The sequence below is a fragment of the Epinephelus moara genome, chromosome 14 (genome assembly GCF_006386435.1).
Source record: "Epinephelus moara isolate mb chromosome 14, YSFRI_EMoa_1.0, whole genome shotgun sequence".
NCBI classification, from domain to species: domain Eukaryota; kingdom Metazoa; phylum Chordata; class Actinopteri; order Perciformes; family Serranidae; genus Epinephelus; species Epinephelus moara.
In genome coordinates, this window is record NC_065519.1 from 26081115 (window position 1) to 26101960 (window position 20846).

The 20846-nt window shown below is 39.0% G+C and overlaps 1 protein-coding gene across 4 annotated transcripts in view; it reads left to right on the top strand.

Moving 5' to 3' along the window:
- nkx2.2a (NK2 homeobox 2a) overlaps positions 1-2480 on the top strand; it is a 7817-nt gene extending 5337 nt beyond the window's left edge. For 3 of the 4 annotated variants that reach the window (XM_050061149.1, XM_050061146.1, XM_050061148.1), the window contains exons 2-3: positions 148-472; positions 1162-2480. In XM_050061149.1, the coding sequence (XP_049917106.1) occupies positions 208-472; positions 1162-1742 (846 nt within the window). In that variant the 5' untranslated portion in view covers positions 148-207 and the 3' untranslated portion in view covers positions 1743-2480. The remainder of the gene's footprint in view (positions 1-147; positions 473-1161) is intronic. The other variant, XM_050061147.1, reaches the window with a different exon arrangement.
- The last annotated feature ends 18366 nt before the right edge of the window (positions 2481-20846 follow it).

The following is a 20846-nucleotide window of genomic DNA, read 5'->3' on the forward strand; positions in this document are numbered from 1 at the left end:
TGAATCCACAGCTACTTGCTTAGGCAATGGTTATCCACAGTGGCTGCTTTGACTGTACTTCAGCGTAGAGCGACTCTTACTCATCCTATTTTTTTCCTGAAACATCGCCTCTGCTTTTTTTTTCTTCTTCTTCTTCTTTCTAAACAGCGGATTGTCCGAAAAGCTGGTGCAGCAACTTTTCCCTGCATATTCCCCCCCCACCAGAATATGTCGTTGACCAACACAAAGACGGGCTTTTCTGTAAAGGACATTTTGGACCTTCCTGACACAAATGACGAAGAAGGATCTATCACCGGAGCGGAGGAAGACACGGAGGGATCGGAGACCACGTCCACGACAAAAAACACTGGAGTTTTGGTGCAAAGTCCTCTAGAAAACGTTCAAAATCTGCCTTTAAAGAACCCCTTTTATGACAGTAGTGACAATCCTTACACACGATGGCTTGCTACTACGGACAGTATTCAATATTCATGTAAGTAGAGTCTAAGAATCCTTCCTGATCTTGCTGATAATGACTTCTGTGGCATTTTTCAAGCTATGCGGTTACATTAAGCCATAATTGATGGCATGCAGCATCCTATTCCACCCTAACGATGCCCTTGGGTGGCGTGCAGCATTCATCTTTATGCACCGTGCACTGCTGCGCTCGTCTTGAGGCGTTTACAGCTCAACAAATGCATGCAGTGTTTAGGCTCAACGCACTTTGCATTGTAAGATTTTGATCGATAAAGCACCGTGGAGAGAGAAAAAAACAAGGAGGCTGTGAGTTATTCAGAGTATGAGCACGGTGTGAATTATAAGACTGCATTCTGTGGGGATTTACAGGCAAACAATGCACCTTTTAATGCTTCACTGACTCGCTCTGCTTGTGGAGATTTGGGCTGAGGAATAATTTTTGGTGCTTTCCACTTTAAAATTGCACCAAAGAGTTCAAAATAGCCAAAAAAATGTCCCGGTGTTTTATTATTCAGCCATGTTTATGTTTTAAAAATGTCTGCGTAATCTTGTTTTGACAAGTGCTCCATCATTAACAGGTTATTTTTTCTTATTACGCAGCAGCACAATTAATTACCAATGCACCCAAAGTTTTGATTGATGATTACATGCCTTGTGCTTGTGATTAAATGTCTCTTGGAACTTTACAACATAACATTTTGACAGTCTTTCTCCCGTTTCTTGCCGCAGTGCACGGTCTATCCGCCAGCTCTCAGGACTCGGCCAAGTCCCCGGAGCCGTCCGCGGACGACGAATCGCCGGACAACGACAAGGAAACTTCCAGCAGCGGCGGCAGCGACTCCGGCAAAAAGCGGAAAAGGAGGGTGTTGTTTTCCAAGGCGCAGACCTACGAGCTGGAGCGCCGCTTCAGGCAGCAGAGGTACCTGTCAGCCCCGGAGAGGGAGCACCTGGCCAGCCTGATCCGCCTCACCCCGACCCAAGTGAAGATCTGGTTCCAGAACCACCGATATAAGATGAAGAGAGCCCGGGCCGAGAAAGGTATGGAAGTGACCCATCTCCCTTCTCCCAGGCGGGTGGCCGTGCCCGTCTTAGTCAGGGATGGAAAGCCTTGTCACACTCTTAAAGCTCAGGACTTGGCGGCCACTTTTCAGGCCGGGATCCCCTTCTCGGCTTATAGTGCCCAGTCACTCCAACACATGCAGTATAACGCGCAGTACAGCGCCGCGGCCACGCCACAGTTCCCCACAGCACATCACTTGGTGCAAACGCAACAGTGGACTTGGTGAGAGAAATTATAGAGACTTGGCTTGGAGGCACGATAGGGAGTTTCACCACAAAGCAAAGAAAAAAAAATAAAACAAAAAACAAGACTTTTCATTTTTGCAGCTTGACTCATATATATACTACCATTTTTATTCGGGGCTCATGTGTGCGCCGTGTTTACATGTTTTCGTTAAGAGAACTGGGTCCGAACCTCTCCCTTATAGATTTTATTAAGAATGTCAATGCTCTTCTTGTGAAAATTTTTTTGTAAAGTATGTTGTGTGTTGGTTGTAGAGATGTTTTCCTCTTTATTTTTTTTTCTTTTGTCCCTTCGTGTTATTATCAGCACGTACGAACCACTTTATAATTATAGAAATTTTAATTTCTTGCTTCTTTTATGGACCGAAAAAAATATTTATGGCCATGAATAAACACTGGCAACTTTGCAGCTATTTTCCCTTTTGTTTTTATTTCCTGTAAATAATTTGTGGCAAATGTTTTAGAGAGCTTTCGGGTGCGTAAAGCTGAAGATCGGCCTCTATATAGGCTATTTACACATTTAAAAAAAACAATGAGGGAGTTTTTTTGTTTTTTTATTCTTGCTTTCCTTTCTTTTTTTTCTTTTTTTATTTTTTGGCAAAACGTTATGACTGCCGTGTCAGATCACATATGTAAATAAGCGTGTGGCCGCGCGGTGATGGCTAAATATCCCAAAATTTTTTATAAGGATTTTAAAATAAAATGCTGTGTTTTGAAATGGAGGTTTTTGGTTTATATAAGTGTCCTAATCGATTTGGTCCTCTCTGAAAAGACACCGCTAAACACCACAATGAAAGACGAGGACCTAAACACTATATTGTGGCACAGAATGGAGCTTGACTCTGGGAATAAATCTCCAGCGCACTTCACTCCTTTCTTTTTTAGGGCAAATTTAATCCGGAGAATATTTTTTCTCAATCCCAACACCTCACCAAATAAAGAGCCTAAAGTCACTTGTGAAATGGGACTAAAATCCACTCACTTAATATAAGAGGGCTTCTTCACATAAGAAGCTTTTGAGTCAAAAGCTCTCCTTTTTGTCAGCGTCCCCAACCACTCCCCGCCTTGGGTGCAAAGTGGTAGGCTGTGGGGGGAAAAATCGTTTAATGCAATAAATGTTTTGTTATCTTGTTAAGCGCTAAACTGCAAATAGAGCAGGAATAATCAATGAGTCACCAGCCTTCTTTGTTTAACCACGGCCAACGGTCAACTAAAAATACGCACGGCTTTAAGGGGCTTTAACCGCCTAATAAAGTTATTTTTCATTTGATCACATAACCTGATATTCCGCATTAAAGCACTCTTTGCCACATTAGTCACCATCTTCTATAAGGTGGAACCAAAACAAGCACAAATGGCTCCCCCAGTGATCCGTAGCGCACTGCGGATTATCAGACTCCAGTCAATATCTTGGGTAAATATGATAACCTAGTAGAAAAATCTATGCGTCGTGTTTGTCCCGGGACAAAAATCCCACAACAGATGTTAGAGTCGCCCCTATCATCACTGAACAAACAGCCAAATTGGGCAGATTTGCTAATTATTTACAGAATTGAGTCTCAAGGGGGCTACTGCTTTTGTGGGGCGACACAGACTCAATTTGTCCCAGACAGAAAGGTTTTGTGTTTCACCACTGGTTGAGCTTGTAGGTCAAATAAATCAGCAGTTTGTTTATAGTTTTCGTTTTTGATGCATTTGTGGGGAAAGAAGGAACACGCAGGGTTGCGTATGGCGTGCCAATAATCGCTTAGAGGTGTGAGGAGAAATGTGATATTATAAAGTGATTTGCAGAATAAATTGCTGTCGTTGGATTTAAGTGAACTCCATCTGATATTTTGGCTTCTTTAGAATAAAACTTCACAAACTAGACTCGTCTTAAGACCAATATTTAAAACCTCAGCAGTAAAAGAAAAACGTAGACCTTTGTTTGGCTCCTTGCCCTCAGATTTCGCCTCTGTGATGAGGCAGTTTTGTGACTCCATCATTGCATAATACAGTACACACCACAACACAACACACAGACAAAAGCCCAGGCCTGGTTTTTACTGGATGTTAGAGGCGTGCATGTTAACGAGCAGCAGGAGTGGGGCTGCAGACAGTGTAGATAGAGAGACTGACAGAGTTTCTTGGTGCTGTTCAGAGTCAGGGAGATGTATCCTTGGGCTTTTTGTCCCGCCTGTCACTTGGTGCCATTGTGATCTTTGCTGCACACGTTGTATCCCATATGGGCAGCTGGGCTCGGACAAGGAGAAAAGGATCTCTCACAAGCCCCAAATTGTATCAAGCTTTCAAATAAAGCATTGTTGTCTCTCAAAGAAAAACGAATTAAAAATTCGTGCTATATCTATTCTGGTCAAAAAAAGAAGCCCCATTCACAGATAACAGGGAGTCCTTCTTCCTTGATAGAGCTGTGCCAACAACAGCCTTCTCATTTCTCCTTTCCCTCTCTCCCCCGTTCTCCACAGTGAAAGGCTGATTATTGTCTGTCCTCAAAAAAAAGTCGCTCGTCGAGGCGCAAAAACTATTTTTAATAGCAGACAGTGTTCTTCCTTATTTGCTTTGCTGCTGGTATGCGTAGGCCTGTTTCTAAAAGAGGCTCATGGAAAAATATTTGACACGGTTTGCCCCCATTAGAGTCCGGAATCTGGATTTCCGCATCAGGTGTAAAACTGAGCTGCTTGGTGACATTCTGCTCCAATTAAAGATTTGGATTTCACACCCTGGATTTTTTTTTTTTACTGTAACTTATATACCAAGGCGCTGCTCGTGCTGGTAGCAATTACAGAAATATGCAAATAGTGAGATTGATTAATCTAAGAGGTAAATGTTGAAGCTGCCATTTGCATTCTAATTTTATTGTGAATCCGATGGTGTGGAAGTGATGCTGTGGGATGCAGATGTTTTTCCATGGGAACAAAAACTGGGGATGTTGGCAGGTGTCGTGGACTAATGCGCCAAGATCTACTGCCGCTGGAAAGACTGCAAATTAAGTTATGAAAATGGCTCTTGTGTTTTTAAAAATCATATTTTAATGTGCGTTTATTTTCTAGATTTTTTATTTTATTATAAATTATATTTTCAGGAGCCCCACTCCACCATCTCCAAATCTCATGCATATTGAGTTTGTTTGTCACCAAATTTATTGCAGTTTTAAACACATTTTTAAGCTCAACCCAAACAATTGATATGCGCATCCAGTCACGCTTTGTTGTGTTTGCCCCCAAACCGAAGCTAAAAAATATCACACGCGTAAAAGCCTTTGTGATAAACTTTTTACGGTGAATACCATTCGCCTCGCACCCGTGTTTTGTCATTAACGCACCAGAAAATTACACCATCCCTCCACCAGCTCAGCAACAGGGTCAGATTTATCGGAAATTGCTTTTGGCTGCTCGGAGGGATAAAGCAGGCGACGTTAAAACAAGCATCTTGGCGCGCAGCATAGTTCAACCTGCGTGGATAACACTATTATATACCTTGGAATACAATACTTGAGGAAATATGCACTTGGGACACCATGGATCTTCGTCATCCTGCCCATTTGAACCTCGACATGAATCATTTTTTTCTCTATCACGCGCACATCGCCAAATAAACGAGGATTTCAAAGCTATAATAAGCGGTGCTTTTCATTTAAAGGAAGCTATCTGGGTTTTATTGCCTTAAAGGAGATCCAGATTAGATTCGCCACAGTGCCGATATTAAAGAGAGAGGGGAGTGATGGAGGGGAGGAGGAGGAGGCAGAGGAGGAGGAGGAGGATGAGGTGTTGCGCTGAGCTGCCACAAGATGGAAGCAGAGGTCTGTAGTTGGCGTCATGCAGCGTTTACCTGCAAATGTCTCACAGTCCAACTTCAGCTAATTCCAGCACTGCAAATCACTGCAACAAAATTACACCACAACTGCTGAAATTAACGTGTTTTTTTTCCTATTTTCCCCTCCTTTTTTATAATGAACAGACATCCCAGCAAACTGTCTTTTTAAGTGCATGATTGCGGTTTATGACATTGTTATGGATCTTAAGAGCATAATCATATCGCTCTTCAAAACAAAGTAGACTCAACATAAACAGTCGACAGGCAATTAGCACAGCTTCCATTTCAAACTTAGAGACAGACACAGAGGGAGAAAGACAGACAGACTTAGAGAGAGACAGAGAGAGGCTGGGTATATCCACGGTGTGGCGCAATAGGATAGGGGGACAAATATGGTGCAGATTAATTCACTTCAGTGAAAGTGAACAATGGAGCTGAAGTGAGGTTTTCCAAGGAAAGTCTCAGCTCAATCAGTGTCCTTCACAACAAAGAAGACTCTGAGTCAAATGTCCTCAGCAATATGAAAACTGAATCTTTATCATTTCTACTGAAGCTGATCAGAGGTGTTTCTTTTGTTAATATTTAACAAAAAATGGCAGGAAATATCCTCCTGGAGCAAACTAAAACAGAAAATCTGCGTGGATTTAAAAACAAAAATAATCACACAATCTGCTCACTTGCAATATTTAATATGTCCATCACGTCCTGCATGTTATGCAGACTTTACTTCCCAGGCTGCAAAGTGCCCCGAGCACCATCATTTCCTCATGCGGGAGTATGCAAAGCACTGCAAAATGGGTTCAAATGACAAAATAAAAGGCTACCATCTTTATGCACCTGCTCAGTTCAGCATCAGTGAGCTTGCACCTGTAGGGGGCCTCGTTGGGTTAGACAGAGGCACCAGCAGGGGGTGGAGGGACACAGGACATGATGGAAGGAGGAGTGAGTAAAGGAAGGGAGAAATGTTTAGTCTGCAAGAGTTTTCATCACTTTGATGAGGCTGGTGTGGAAGAAAAGAAAAGATACACAGACAGACTAAACAGTTTACAACAAATCTGCACAGGGCAGCAAAAAAACATATCTAGATACTAATATTTCAAAAGTCTGGTGCAGGATTTCTTTAGTTAAATGTTTTTGGGAGACACAGAGGTGATAAAATCTCATTAAAATATATTTAAAAGACAAGGAGTTGTTCATTCGCATGGTGCTGTGTGAAACAAAACAAGTCCACGCAGCAAATCCACAACTTTCAGTGGGACAGAGCGTCTGCAGAGCATTGTTCACACCAGCCTCCCCGTCTGCATGAGAAGATCCTGGTGAGCTGAAAGCTGACTAACACACACACCAGTGTCTGCGGTTTAAACAAGGAAGACAGAAGAGTTGCAGCTTGGTGACCGTTTTCTGTGGAGCTTAGAGGAGGAGAGGAAGATAACTGCAGCATCTTTGAGCATCCTTGACCTCTGTGGTGTTGTGTTCATCTATAACATGAATAAAACTGGGATGTTTTTCTGTCACTGTATCCATTTTGAAACCAGAGAGCAGTCACTTGGATGTAACGCAGGAGAAGCTAACATGCAGTCTGCAACAAGTCTGTTTATTTCATGACAAGTGAGGAGTTAAACGATCAGCATTGCAATGTATTTGTCAAATGCATTCACAATTTGTAGATGGCTTATTTATTTAATTCATGGAATAATCAAAATCTATCTGCTTCTAATTCACACCTGTCTGTTGGGATCCTGCACAAAAACTGACTGATGTTCATTTGACAATTTAGTTTGAGTTGAACTGAAAACATGCAACCGGTAAATTATAAAATGACTGTCGTGCAGTTTTGCATACCTCATATTCTACATCTGTATGACGTCTATCATTTAAATCATTTGCATGTATCCTGCAAATAAACATCCTGACAATGTTGTTTAATTGGGTTTTACAATTTTGCAATCCTGCTACTTACTGAGGTGTCATGACACTCGCTTTTAGCTCCTTTTCCTCATCAGCCGTGCACAATGTTGTTCTTTCACGTGCAGTTAAAACACCTCTGAGAGAAAATGCAGAACCCATTTGCTTAAGTGTCCTTGTCTCCATGTAAGGTCATTTTCACAAACTTCAAGTGTGAGGAGATGTAGAAAGCAGGACTGACTAACACGCTCCATTGTGACATTTCCCTGGATATTAAACTGCTGATAGTAATATTTAACAGTGAACGAGATCTTACGAGTGCTTCACATTGAAATAAACATTAGCTTTCTGTTCTCACTGCTTTGAACAAGACAAAACGTGCAACAGTGTTTGTGCTGAGGGAGACGCTGATGGTGCAGTTCTTAAATTGTGCTGGCAGTGGGTCTGAGTTTAAAGTAGTGCCAATGTCCAGCAGCCAGTTTAGAGTCATCTTTGTGAGAAAGCAGCCAGTGTCAAGGTTCTTGACTCTGCTGAATACTGAGATTAGGAAAACAGCCGAGTCTGCAGAGTACACACAGACACTGTCATGATCTGATCCGGTAGAGTGCTCAGACAGTTTTTTTTTCCTCCCAGGTACCTTTCTCCACCTGTCTACTAGTGTTGCACAACTGTAGCCATGTGAAAATATCATGGTGAATGAAATAAAGGACTACAGAAAACCATACTGGCTTTTTATTCTGGTCACTTTTTTTCTGCTGAGTGGATTTATAATGTGTAAAAGAGTCATTATTAAGCAAGGGCATGGGTTTTGTTTCAGGGCTGGGTGGGGGACACATGAAGTGGGGCGTCCTCTGCTAGGAAATGTGGAGTGTCAAAGACTTGATTCCTGCATTCTGGTGAATTTTTCTGCACCAATTTTGCATTTTCTGCATTAACATGTGGTGGAAAATTCTTTATTCATCAAAATAAAACGTTAATATTTTTACTTGGGGGGCACAAATGCACATGTTATGGACATTTAGGGCGGACATGTCCCCTGCATCCACCCTAAAATCTACATCTATGTTATTCAAATCTAAAACTTTATGATAACTTCATGCATCACCAGTTCCATAAGTTTATCATACATTTAAGTAATATAAAACCTGACCAGGTGTATTTATTACACATCATTTCCTCACATTCTAACAGTATCTATTCCTCTGAGAGTCAATGACAAAGCAATGTGACAGTCAGTATAAAAAAAAAAAAGAGGTTGTTGAGAGCTATTAACAACTAAATGTGTCTCAAGCAGGACTGTTTCATTCAGCGTCCTCCTGCTCTCGCTGGTGTGCAAACTCTGGTGCATTAGTGGAGGGGGAAAATTATATGAGCATTCATACAACACTACTGAAGCTGCTTTAATTTACAAGGAAAAAGTCAGACAGGTATGGTAAGCATTAATTAGTTTTATGTCATGACCCTCCATGTCGATTGAGAGTCTTGATTTTGGGAAGTTAGTCACTGTGTGTTATTTTAAGAAAGTTTGTTCATTGTTTAAGTCTTCTAACAAATAATTCTTCAACAGAATAACAGTTTAGTTACACTGAGTGGTGCTCATACTGCTGTGTGAATATACTATAAATTTAAACAATGTTGAAACCTCCTTGAAAGAAAGCATTTAGTTTGAATGAAGGTCGCAGTGCATTATATTTCTAACACACTCTTATGGTTGGCTTACACACTGGCTCATAGTGACAAAGCAGGCTGACAGTGTCGTACAAAGGACTGAGTTTTGCACAAGGTGACTTTTTAGAGAATATACACATCATAATATTAATCATAGACCATGAGAGGTGTTCATGACACTGTTGTAATGGACTGAAACAGTGATTGACAGCAGTGACTCGATGCTTACAGTCTGCTGGATCAATCTATTTTTTAGGAGATGTGTTCATGCCTTATGGCATTTTAGACTTGATGTAAATGTGACGCTTTAAAAAGTGGCTACATCTTAATATTGTGCAGAAAAACTAACAAACTAACTTGTGTTTTCATCCCAATTTGTGTAAAGACATTCATATCATTGTTATTTTTGTAAAAGATTTCCCCATTCAATTATTCAGTAGATGTGGGCTGCTTGAAGAAGAAGATCAAAATACATATGACATGACATGTCATGTGCTGAAATGTTAGTAATGTGGTTAGTGTAAATTGATGGGCTTTTGTTATTTCTTGCAGGCAAATGCATGATAATCAATATTTAGAGCAAACTCCTCTCAAAGTGCTCCCTCTCTTACATCTGTGAGCCCTTCCTTTAAAAAGTTGTGCTGCTGTGTTATGATATGCAAATTGCCATATGGTCTTATTTCCCTTTGTCTTCTCTTTCTCAATGTTCCATCTTAGGACTTGAATTGTCTTGTATAAAACCCACAGTCCGCTGCAGTCAGATGGGCTGGATGGGGGACAGCGCCAACAATCAGGTTCCCAGAGTTGAGTGTTTATGCCTTTCACTTAATGGATTGTCTCACCTTCTTCAGAGGATGAACATGAGGTGCTTGAGATGCCAGCACTGCAAATGGATCCTGGGGCTTTGAGCCTCATAACAACCGGCCATCATCTGTTTCAGACATGCTTCAATCAGCACGCGTGGTGATCAAAGAGCAACAGTGTGGCAGCAACACGTTTTACCAATTCAAGTTGCCTAATTAACTTCCTGTTGAAAGAGGATGTAAAATATGTGTAGCAAGTTGTGCCTATCATGTGTTTGTGCACTTGTGCCCTGTGATGAATTTATAATGTGTAACTTCACTGAATGGAAAATAAACTTTAAAAAAAAAAGAGCTTCTCTGTGAAAATTTTTGCTTTGCTGAATGGGTGCAGTATGTTTTTATGGCAGAGCATTGTTTTGTATCGTGCATCACATTCAGTCTTTATGCTCCTTGTGATGCATGTGAAGCAATAACCTTCAGCTTATTTATTTTCTATAGTCACAGATACAATCCGCTGACCATGTATTCATCCACACAAAGAGGATACAGTGGCACAAACAGCTGCCCATCACCCCACTGTGTTTTGCTTTACACTGTAAATCAACTCAAATGAAATAAAATAACCACAAAACAACTACTGTTGTCCATATTAATATCTGAAACCTCCACTTGTTTCCCTGTGTGATCAGCTGACCAGCACAGAGGGGTACCCCAGCTGAGCCACTTAAAAAGGGGGGTATAACATTCATGGCTGCCATTGCCAAAACACACCTGAGCAAGGCACAAAACCGCCACTCTGTTGCAGGGCCCCACTCAACCTCCGGGGCCCCTCAGATCCTCTGTCTACTGTCTCCTCTCCAGTCCATTGCCCCATTTAAAATCCCATGGAGCTGTCAAGCATTTTCCATTGTTGCCTGGAATGTGCAGCTTATTCTTTACTGCCGGGTCGTCTTCTGCTGCTACTGGCATTTTATTCATTCTTCAACCCCACTGTACATTTTTACTTCTGGGTCTTCACAAACAAAAAATGAAGAATCTTTTATATAAAAAAAAAAATCTGTTTCTGTGTACACTGCTTTTTGTATTTATTCATTTCAACAGTGTTTTTATTGTCATTTTAATTGATCTGAATGTATTTTTAACTTATCTGTACAGCACTTTGGTCGAAGTTTGTTCCTAAATAATGTACATATTGATCACACCTGTTAAATAAAATACATGCTACCATTACAATCATTTGCTGCCTTTTTTTGTTTAAGGGTTACAAAAGTGGCCATAGGTGTAGATTTCACACGGGACATGTCCACTTCAATATTTTGAAAAAAAAAAAAAAGGAACACATTTGCACCATAAATTTATGCAGAAATAATTAAATTTGTGCATAAAACTTCACGTGAATGCAGGAAATTAAGTGTTTGAATTTTTTGCTGAAGCACCCCCCATTTCATATGTGTGCCCTCAATAATGAAACAAAACTCACACACTTGAACCATTTTAATCACAACTAGATGGGTCATTTATTAGGTATATATACTGTAACTTTATATAATGCTAATAACAGAAGTCCCAGGTGTATTTATATATTAACATGAACTGTATATAACTATATTTACACAAGTATTGAACATGGTATTTTTGCTTTTACTCCTCTACAGGTCAGGGATTTTTAGTTTTATCTGACAGCAGTTGCTTCTCATTGCAGAGCACAATGTGCCACACACAGGATGCGTTGCTGTTTAAATGACTCAGCAGTTCATGCAGTTGTTAGCCTGTAGGTGAAAGGAACATCTATAGCATAACCAAACCGTTTACTCACTCATTAACACATTTTAGCACACACTGAATTGACCATTGATCAAAATGAATGCCTTCACACATGACACTAAAGTTGAATCAGGCTGCACATTGTTTATGTTGGTTAAAACTTTATTGCATTGTATATACTGTATGTAGTATGAAGTATTTTTACATAGTGGTATGACAACCTTTACCTGTGTATAGTGTTTAAATTCTCCCTTAGTAAGTAAATGGTGGCTTTTGTAACACTGAGTTGTGTGCCTTGCTGGTTCAATATGAGACCTCTATTCTTTTGAATTACCTGAGGTGTACACATGGCAAAAACAAACAACTCATGCTCAAGTTTAGCACTTCAAATTCAGTAAACATCTGACTCCAGGTTGAATAATATGAATATTTAAATGAGTTCCACAGAATGTCACTGAAGAAACACAGATATATAGTAGGCTATATAGTGTAAATTAGTTACTTTGGGAAATAAAGAATAGAATTTGGATTAAATACATTTGTGTCTTTTAAAGTAATACATGACGTTCATAATCCAGTGACACTTAATTTGAGGCCCGTGGGCTACGTTTTGCCCATGACAGCAGGTGTCCCACCCACCGTTATCTAATTCACTAAGAAAATTAATTGATTCACTTTTATTTTTGTTCAAAAATCAGCATCAAAAGAGAGCTTGTTTGTCAAAAACAGTGCCAGGGGATACCCACAGGCTCAACCTAGAAATGCCCCTGCATGCATCTGACCTGTGTGGCGACTGGGTTCGCCTCTTGGCAAAGATGAGTGAGGACATCACACGTTAAATATAATTGTTTGTTTATTAACTTACCCTTGGCAATTTTGCAAAAGTGGCCTCCAGGCAAAACAAGTTGAGCATCCCTGATATAATCCCTAATGTCAGACCATATCAGTAAAGACAAAAGGCATATTAGGGTAAAAGCACAGTTATTTGAGAACATTTATTTTGGAACATGCAATGCAACTGGGCCAGCCGTCTCTAACAGAGGTACATCTTTAAGCGGTTCAGATCCCTGGATGAGCTGGGAACACCTGGGACAAAAATACTCTGGTGAGAGCAGTCCCCTCCCTCTGCAGAGGCCACTGAGATGCTCTTGAGCAAGACACTTCACTTCCCCACTGCTTGATGACCAGCAGCAGAGCACTGCACTCCTTACTATGTGTGTGTGTGTGTGTGTGTGTGTGTGTGTGTGCGTGCGCGCACGTGTTACCTCTCCACGTTGTGAGACAGATTACTGCCATGTTCAAACAACTGCAGTTAACATTAATGAATTAAAATATTAGGAACATATATTTTTGTTACATGGTGAATCTAGCTGCTTATTAGTGTTTCACTTAACATATGAGTGTATCTAGGAAGTAATTATAAAACACACTGGGGGGACACATCATCCCCAAATAGTCACATATGCCTTCCACAGTATATTGATAATAAATATAAAGAAATCAAATTTGCTTTGACAGGTAAGCATGCACTACTGTCTAAAATAATAATTAGCAAATGTAATCAGAATCATAAATAAACTAAATAAATTGCCATTATTATTACTACTGGCTCTAGTGTTACGGTGGACTGCAGTTCTGTGTGTGGTTTGTGCAAGTGCCGTATCCTAACAGAAGCTGCCTGTCGCTTGTGGGTAGATACAATCAGTGTCAAACTCTGCACTGTGTCTCTGATTCATTACTTTAAAACGTATTATAAGTGGAAAACTAGAAAGTAATATGAGTGTTAGGTAGGATACATCACTACCAACTGTTATAGTTTTTGTAAAGTGTTAGTATGTCACAAAAATGTCATTTAAAGGTGACTAAACAAATCATATATAGTGCACTTTTCATGCTCAGTCATATGGTGGTTTCCTAAAATGACAGTCAGTCTTTAAAACTTTGAGAATCTTAACTGTTAAGTGTCCAAAAAATTCTCCTTGGGGGATTTTCCAACCCAACCCTCCACGGATGTCCCTCCGACACCATCCCCATAGTGTCTGTACATCCACTGAAATCAGAATAGCTAAGAATAGTTCCTGTTACCGTCATATTGCCAGTAAGAGGAGTCTTGTGAGAATAAGAAGGCTTAAATATATGTTGACGTAACTAACTCAAATGGCAAAAGACCATGCAGGTAGTTTACACATGTGACAGGCTGCATTCTGTAAAAAGAAAGAAAAACAAAAAACAAAAAAACTAGACTTCAGTAAAATGTACCTGTCTCAAGTTTACAGATAACATTGTAACTGACATTGATTATTTGTTACAGTAATTGCTATATTATATTATACAATAAAAAACTTGTGTAAAATAGGACCTAAATATTGTATACATTAAAGGTGAAGTTCACAGTTTTTCAAGTCAGTCTTAAAACATCAGTCAGGTGCCCATAAGAATGATGAAACAGTTTTTTCTTACTGTAATTATTCCTCCTGCTCTGACTGGCCAGTAAAAGATCCTCTCCTGATGTGCTCTCAGTGGAAGTGATGGGGGACAAATTTCATGGTCGTCCTTTTGTGAAAAAAAAAAAAATGAACTCCATAGTTTATCTGAGGCAAATAAGACCCCATCTTTTACAGAGTACATCTGTTGTTTGTGAACTGCAGGTAAGAGACACTAAATGAGATGAACACAGTCACTGCAGTGTGTGTGTGTGTGTGTGTGTGTGTGTGTGTGTGTGTGTTAAAGGGAAGGACCACCTAAATTAAGGATTCCAATATGTCATTTCCATGGCCTGTAAGTTCAGTCAGAATTTGTGGACATGAGCGACTCTCTCTAAAAGCCAGAAACCAGAGGAGTAAGTCTCAAACTTGTGATGTCATCAAGTATAAAGTCTGGAGCTGCTCCATAGCCAATGAATGGGAGCCTGATTTTTTTGGACACACAGAATGTTTGTTTTCTTTTTTTTTGTATATATCTGAATGAATGTACGCATATACTCAAAACATTCCCCTGGGTGCTCTCAGTGTCATCTAGAACATGTTTCACCATTCATTGTCTATGGAGCAGCTCCAGACTTTATACCTGATGGCATCACAAATTTGAGTTTTAGTACTGTAGTTTTTGATTTGGCAAACAGATGTTTGAACAGTCTTAGACCATAGGAATAACATGTATGAGTTTTGAAAATGAGTGTATTTCCCCTTTAAAGTTCAGGATAATGTTTGTCCAGCATGGAATCTTTTGTTTGGTTCGACACTGCACATTTCACAGCAGACCTTTTGACTTGCCATATAGGAGGAAAAGCACAGGTACTACTGATAATATTTACAGTGGCCATGACAGTGAACCAGAATGCACATTACCAGTAGCCCGAAACTGAAGCAGCAAAATGGAATAGCCATTAATATTATTCGTGTTTACACCTGTGTTTCTCCTACTGTAATATGTCGCAGTGTGCTCCATTTAAAAGGCCTACTGTACTTTTTTAGAGCAACAAAGCAAAGTTATGTATCAAAATACACAGAATCTATTTTAGTACAGCTTGATTAAGTGGATTTTATTTTCTTCTACAAATGATGAAATAGTAAACATGGGTATATTTCCAAATAAGGCTACATTCATGGATTAAAAATATGTTACAACACAAGGTCAGCATCCTCCACATCACCACAGTGCTTATGATGCATAACAGCATTATATTTAAAGCTGCAGAGAGAGATTTTCAGTGATACCTACGTGATTTAGAAGCAACAGAAAAGTCTTTTCTATGTCTAGTGACAAACAAAATGACCCTGCACGAGGTAAAAGCTGTTTTTAAATAACTTGTGACCATTAGATGCACTGGGATATTGCTGCAAAATATCATACACTACAGACAGACAATAAATCAAATAGAAGCTTTGAGAGGTGAGTGGTGGCAGGCAGCTGAAGGATGTTTTGTGTGTTTTCCCTTTGACTGAGCAGCAGTCGTCCGAGTGGAGGAATCTTTTTCTGGCTCCTGCACACATGGCTGGAGGGAGGAGAGAGAGAGGAGGAACAGTCTGCGGCATTTTAGCACACAATTTCATGATGGTTTCAGAGAAGAGGCCAGCCAAGCATTTCAAGTGGCGGAGCAGCGAGAGGGCAGCATTGTAGAGGAGAGCAGGTAGTGTAATGATCAGGTAGACAAGATGACATCAAGCGTCCTCAGGGAAGGCCAGGCGCAGAGCGCTGACATCCTTCCAGGGAGAAAGAAGCACTGAAACACGACGAGACAAAACCAACAAACAAGAGAGCCATTAGCCCCCAGGCAGACTTGTTATTACTGTACAGCTGCAGGAAGTCAGACACTCGGAGACGAAGAGATTTAAACACTGTAGGAAAACAACTAAACATGTCACCCTGTGTGTTATTGCATTGGTGGCACGACACAAGAGAACAAACATATGGGGAATACTGTGTTTTGCTCACCGTTCCCTGACAATGATAGGAGCTAACATTTACATTTTGAGTACACGTCCTTCATCTCCCAAGATTCTAGTGTCTAAAGAAGTACAGTGGAATTGTGGGAAATGTAGTATGTGTAAAAGGGCATATGTCATATCATTAAATACCTTCTAATACAAATTTAACATATAGATCTGATGGTAAATATTAAAACATGTGAATATATGAATATTAAGTGTAGCTGTGTGGTTCCACTTTTGGGACTGGACTATTACAGTTGTTACAAACAGTGGCGGATCTTCCTATGTAATATTTTGGACCTTTAAATAACTGAACGTAAGGGAAATGGTGGAGCAGAGTGGATGTGGAGAGCATTAGACTAAGAAAAAAAATAAAAATCGTATTATTTTTTATTTCTGTTCGTAAGCTGTTTATTTATGTTGATTTCTCTGTAGCTTTAGTTCTTGTAAGCAAAATATACAAAAAATATAAAAGCCAATAATATAATGACTACTTTTTTTTTTTTTTTTTAGACAGGGGTGGGGGTTGGGGGTCACTAGGGGAAGCTACCCAGGGCACCGAATAGGCTATGTTCAACACTGCTTACAAATAATTTATGTTAGTTTTCTGTTTAAATGAATAAAATGTATGTGCTTGTGATTTTTACAATGTCATAACAGATATGCGAGTAGAGTGCAGACTATACGAAAAAAAAAAATTATAATATCTTATGATCATATATTACCACATATAAATGCCAGTAAAATAATAACTCCAACATGATGATAATAAAGTTGGCAGTGAAACGATGTTAGTTCAAGGTGTTGACTGAAATGAATCACAATTGAGACAATTTTACTCAACACTAACTTGTGCTTTGCATTATGATCAGCAAGTCATTACAAAATAAATAAAGAAAGGAAATAAAAAAGTACCAAGGTGCACTGCTTTGCAAAAATTTAAAAAGCCTGAACACTGAGTTGAAAATTGAAGGCACTGAGCCAATTTCTTAAAGGCTTTTTAACTTTTGCAGAATCGTGGGCCTTGGTACATTTTGACTATGACTTTCTGAACACAAAGAAAAAGTCTAACCTCTATCTTCTTTTTTGGTCTCATGTGTCCTTGGATTTAAGGAGCACCTTTCATTAAGAAGCACTCCTCAGGCAATCTGCCATAAAACTAAATCGTATTATTTACTTTCCGTATTATATTACTCTTGCTTTCCCAAGTTCAGGATCTATTCTTTCAAATTACACCATTTTCACCAGGTGTGTTATCTGACTTTGTACATATTTTTCTCCTGCCATTTACAGGCTTTGAGCCTGTGAGCTAAATCCCTCTCCAACTAGGGCTATGAGGCTAATAGTATGCTGCGTTAAGGGACTCATCAAAAAGAAAAAAAGGTTGCATACATATTATGTCACCTTATTTAGAATATTAACCCCCCCCCCCCCATTCATTTTAGAAACTATACTTGTGTTTTCTTTTTTGAAAGCCATGAATAAAAAGATAGAGATACACCCTATGACAAATTTAAAAAGTAGCATGACTCACAGCAAAACCAAAACACTGATTTATGTCACTGATGACATGTCACCTCATCGTGGTTCATATTTGTGTTTCAGATCATTCAAGCCGCCATCATTTAGTATGGTTTGATACTACTCTTTTTTTTTTGCAGTTCTTGAGACCGTTCTCTGTTGCATTAACAACTTAATCTGACACACACACCAGCTGTGCTTTGGCTTTTAAAAAAATCATCTTGTGTTTCGGGACAGTGTGCTCCTCATCATAAATTTCACCCTGAAGAACACAGATAAATTTACACCATTGCAGTGTATCAAGACAAACAGTTTACATAGAGTGTTGCTGCTGGAGTTATAATAAAGGCTTTTGATATTAGTAACTTTGACCCTTTTTTCTTGCTGTAGTTCCTCTGATGGCCACTAAAGAAACAGTGACAGAATTCAGCAGGACATTGCTCTTAAATGTTGTGAAAAATTGTGGTTGTGGTGAGTGTGTATGTTATAATTAGAGAAGGGAACACAATCAGACACAGCTACATGTCAGCTTTGCATTTTGACTTTAACACAAACATTTTACACAGGATCACTGCTTTTGCTTTGACTTACACTGAAACCATTAACAGCTGCTGTTTGAGGCACACATTAGTATCTTCTAACTTTGTCTTGGGGGTAAGTGAAAATATATTATTATATGTCTCCTTGAAAATAACAACTGGGTGTTGAGTGAATTTCTAACTTACGTCCAGTTGTTTAAAAAAACAGCTTTCTGATTGTCGCAGCAGTCATTTGATGATTGAAATTAAAATGTTGCTGGTTTGATTCTGTTCTGTTTGGCAAACAATGAAAACCAAATATGGCCTTGAGCAAGACATTAAAAATAAAATGTCCCACTTCCATAATGACTCATTTTGTTGTGATTGAACTAGTAATCGTGGTCAACATTTTGAAAAGGGTTTAAGACATCAAAATTATTCTCAAGATATAAATAATCATTGAACAAATATTGTTTGTTTTTGGGGGGTGTTGCTGTTGATGATTTTTGTTTGTTTATTTGTTTGGTTTTTGAGAAATGATTAGCAGGAGTGAAAAGGATTAATGACCATGACTGTGGTTAGGACAATAGAACAAAAAAAATAATATCAAGTAAAAACAGCAATATTGTCTTTACAAAATAATGCTGGAATAAAACAAAAAAAGCAGTATTAAAGCAGTGTTTGTTTTTGTGAATGGCAAATATGATTCACAATTCTACACAAGATAAAAACCATTAGAAATTAGGTGGCAAAGATAATTATGAATTCAGCACACAAATAAACTATTTGTAATTAATATTCTGAGGTGATTCTGTTACATTTATATTCAGTACTACAGTTATAATTATAATAGTGATAATAATGTGCACATATTAGCAATATGATGTTAAAACTAATTTACTATATATAAATACTTTAATATATTTTTGATTTACCCTCTGTTTTTACTTTTAACCATTTAATCTTTAACTCCCTGAGGTTTAAATGGCTCTCCCCCTTCAGCAGTGTTCATGTTCTGCAAAGAAATGAGCAGAAATGAAAATTCAAATCTTTTTTACACTCTGCACTACAAAATGGGCTTTGACTTTATATTCTAAATTGCAGCACGTGGTGCGTGCTCGTACCTGTCAGGATCAATACATTCAGAATTTAAAGTAGTTCTACGATGTGTTTATGTGACTTCATCTAAATAATGGTAGGCTATCAGGTGGCCTACTGGATAAAAGCATCCCAAAGTGGGGATAAACAGACAGGTAAAAATGCCGCATTGATATGCAGCTTCTGTTCACATTTCCATTGTTGAGTTGTGGAGCCATTTAAAAAGTTTCCATCACTGCATACAGCACTCAAAGTGCTTTGGAACTTTTGATTAGAAGATGCATCTCTTGACTGTTGCATGAAAACAAGCTGAATAAATGAATTCCTGGCATAAATGGACATCAGGAAACACTTGATACAGATTGCAGCTATTTGCATGCATTTCAGGTGTAAAACCACATTTGATTATTATTATTATTATTTCTTTTAGCGCGCACAGTGCTGTGAAAAATCCACAACTTAAATAGTGTCCAGCTGAAGTATGTCTAATGCATGAAAACTCAAAATCCCCCAAAGCAGCTGAACTAAAGAAAAAGCATGCAAATTCATGAAAAGGCCAGTTTGCTTTCTAACTTGCCTAAAAGCCAAAAATATGCAAAATATTTAACAATAATATTTGATTAAAAACTGTCAAAATTACAACAAGACATCAAAAACAACTTTATGCCCAATCTGCTCTTAGTGTGATTCAAATTTAGCTAAAGAGAAAATACTATCAAACTGTTCTAATGCTGCTGCACAGGCTGCACTTTGATGCCAAGAAAAACAGTTTATATCTAAATCTATAATTTTAGCACTTAAAGACAAGTATATTTTCTTCTGCAGTGAAGTGGAGCAAATTTTTGTATCTAAATTTCAGGAAGTGTCATCAAACAGGCCTCATCTTGCCACAACAACTGGCTGCCAAGGGCAGCTAGACACAGAGGAAAGATTGGCAGAGACATTTTGCCATATGAGTAACTGGGTGACAAAGCTGGAGTGAGCCGTGGTTGAGTCACAACCATACTCTCTAACAGCTTTGTTTACCTGCCCTCACCGCCGCCACAATTAATGCAGCAGAGAAGTGGACGAAACCAGGTACCCTTGGAACCCTGGTAATCTGCATTGATCTGCTGCTGTGTTTTTTTTAATTGTTGTTACAAAAGAGAGCAGCGATGCTAAAATGCTGCCACTCAAAACAGTGCAGAGGACAGCGGCACTCACAGAACCCTGAGTACCTCAAATTTCAGGAGGCTAAATCTGTTTCAGACCCGCAGAGGTGGAATTTGCTGGCTTTTTTGTCTCCAAGTCTCAAGCAAGGTGAAAGAGTATCAAATTGCAGAATTTATTTATTTATATGTATATGTATTAAGTTATTTATTCATCTATTTGATGCATGTTTACAATATGATCTATAAAACAGATCACATTAATGTGAGAGCTTATCAACATAGTTCCCAACCTGTGTTTGAGATATAGCTTGTAAAGGATGAAGGTTAAGGTATGATTTTCATGTCTTTATATGTCTCGGCTTGGGATTTAAATGCAACACAGTGAAATCTGATAACCCAAAAATATATAGCTAACAC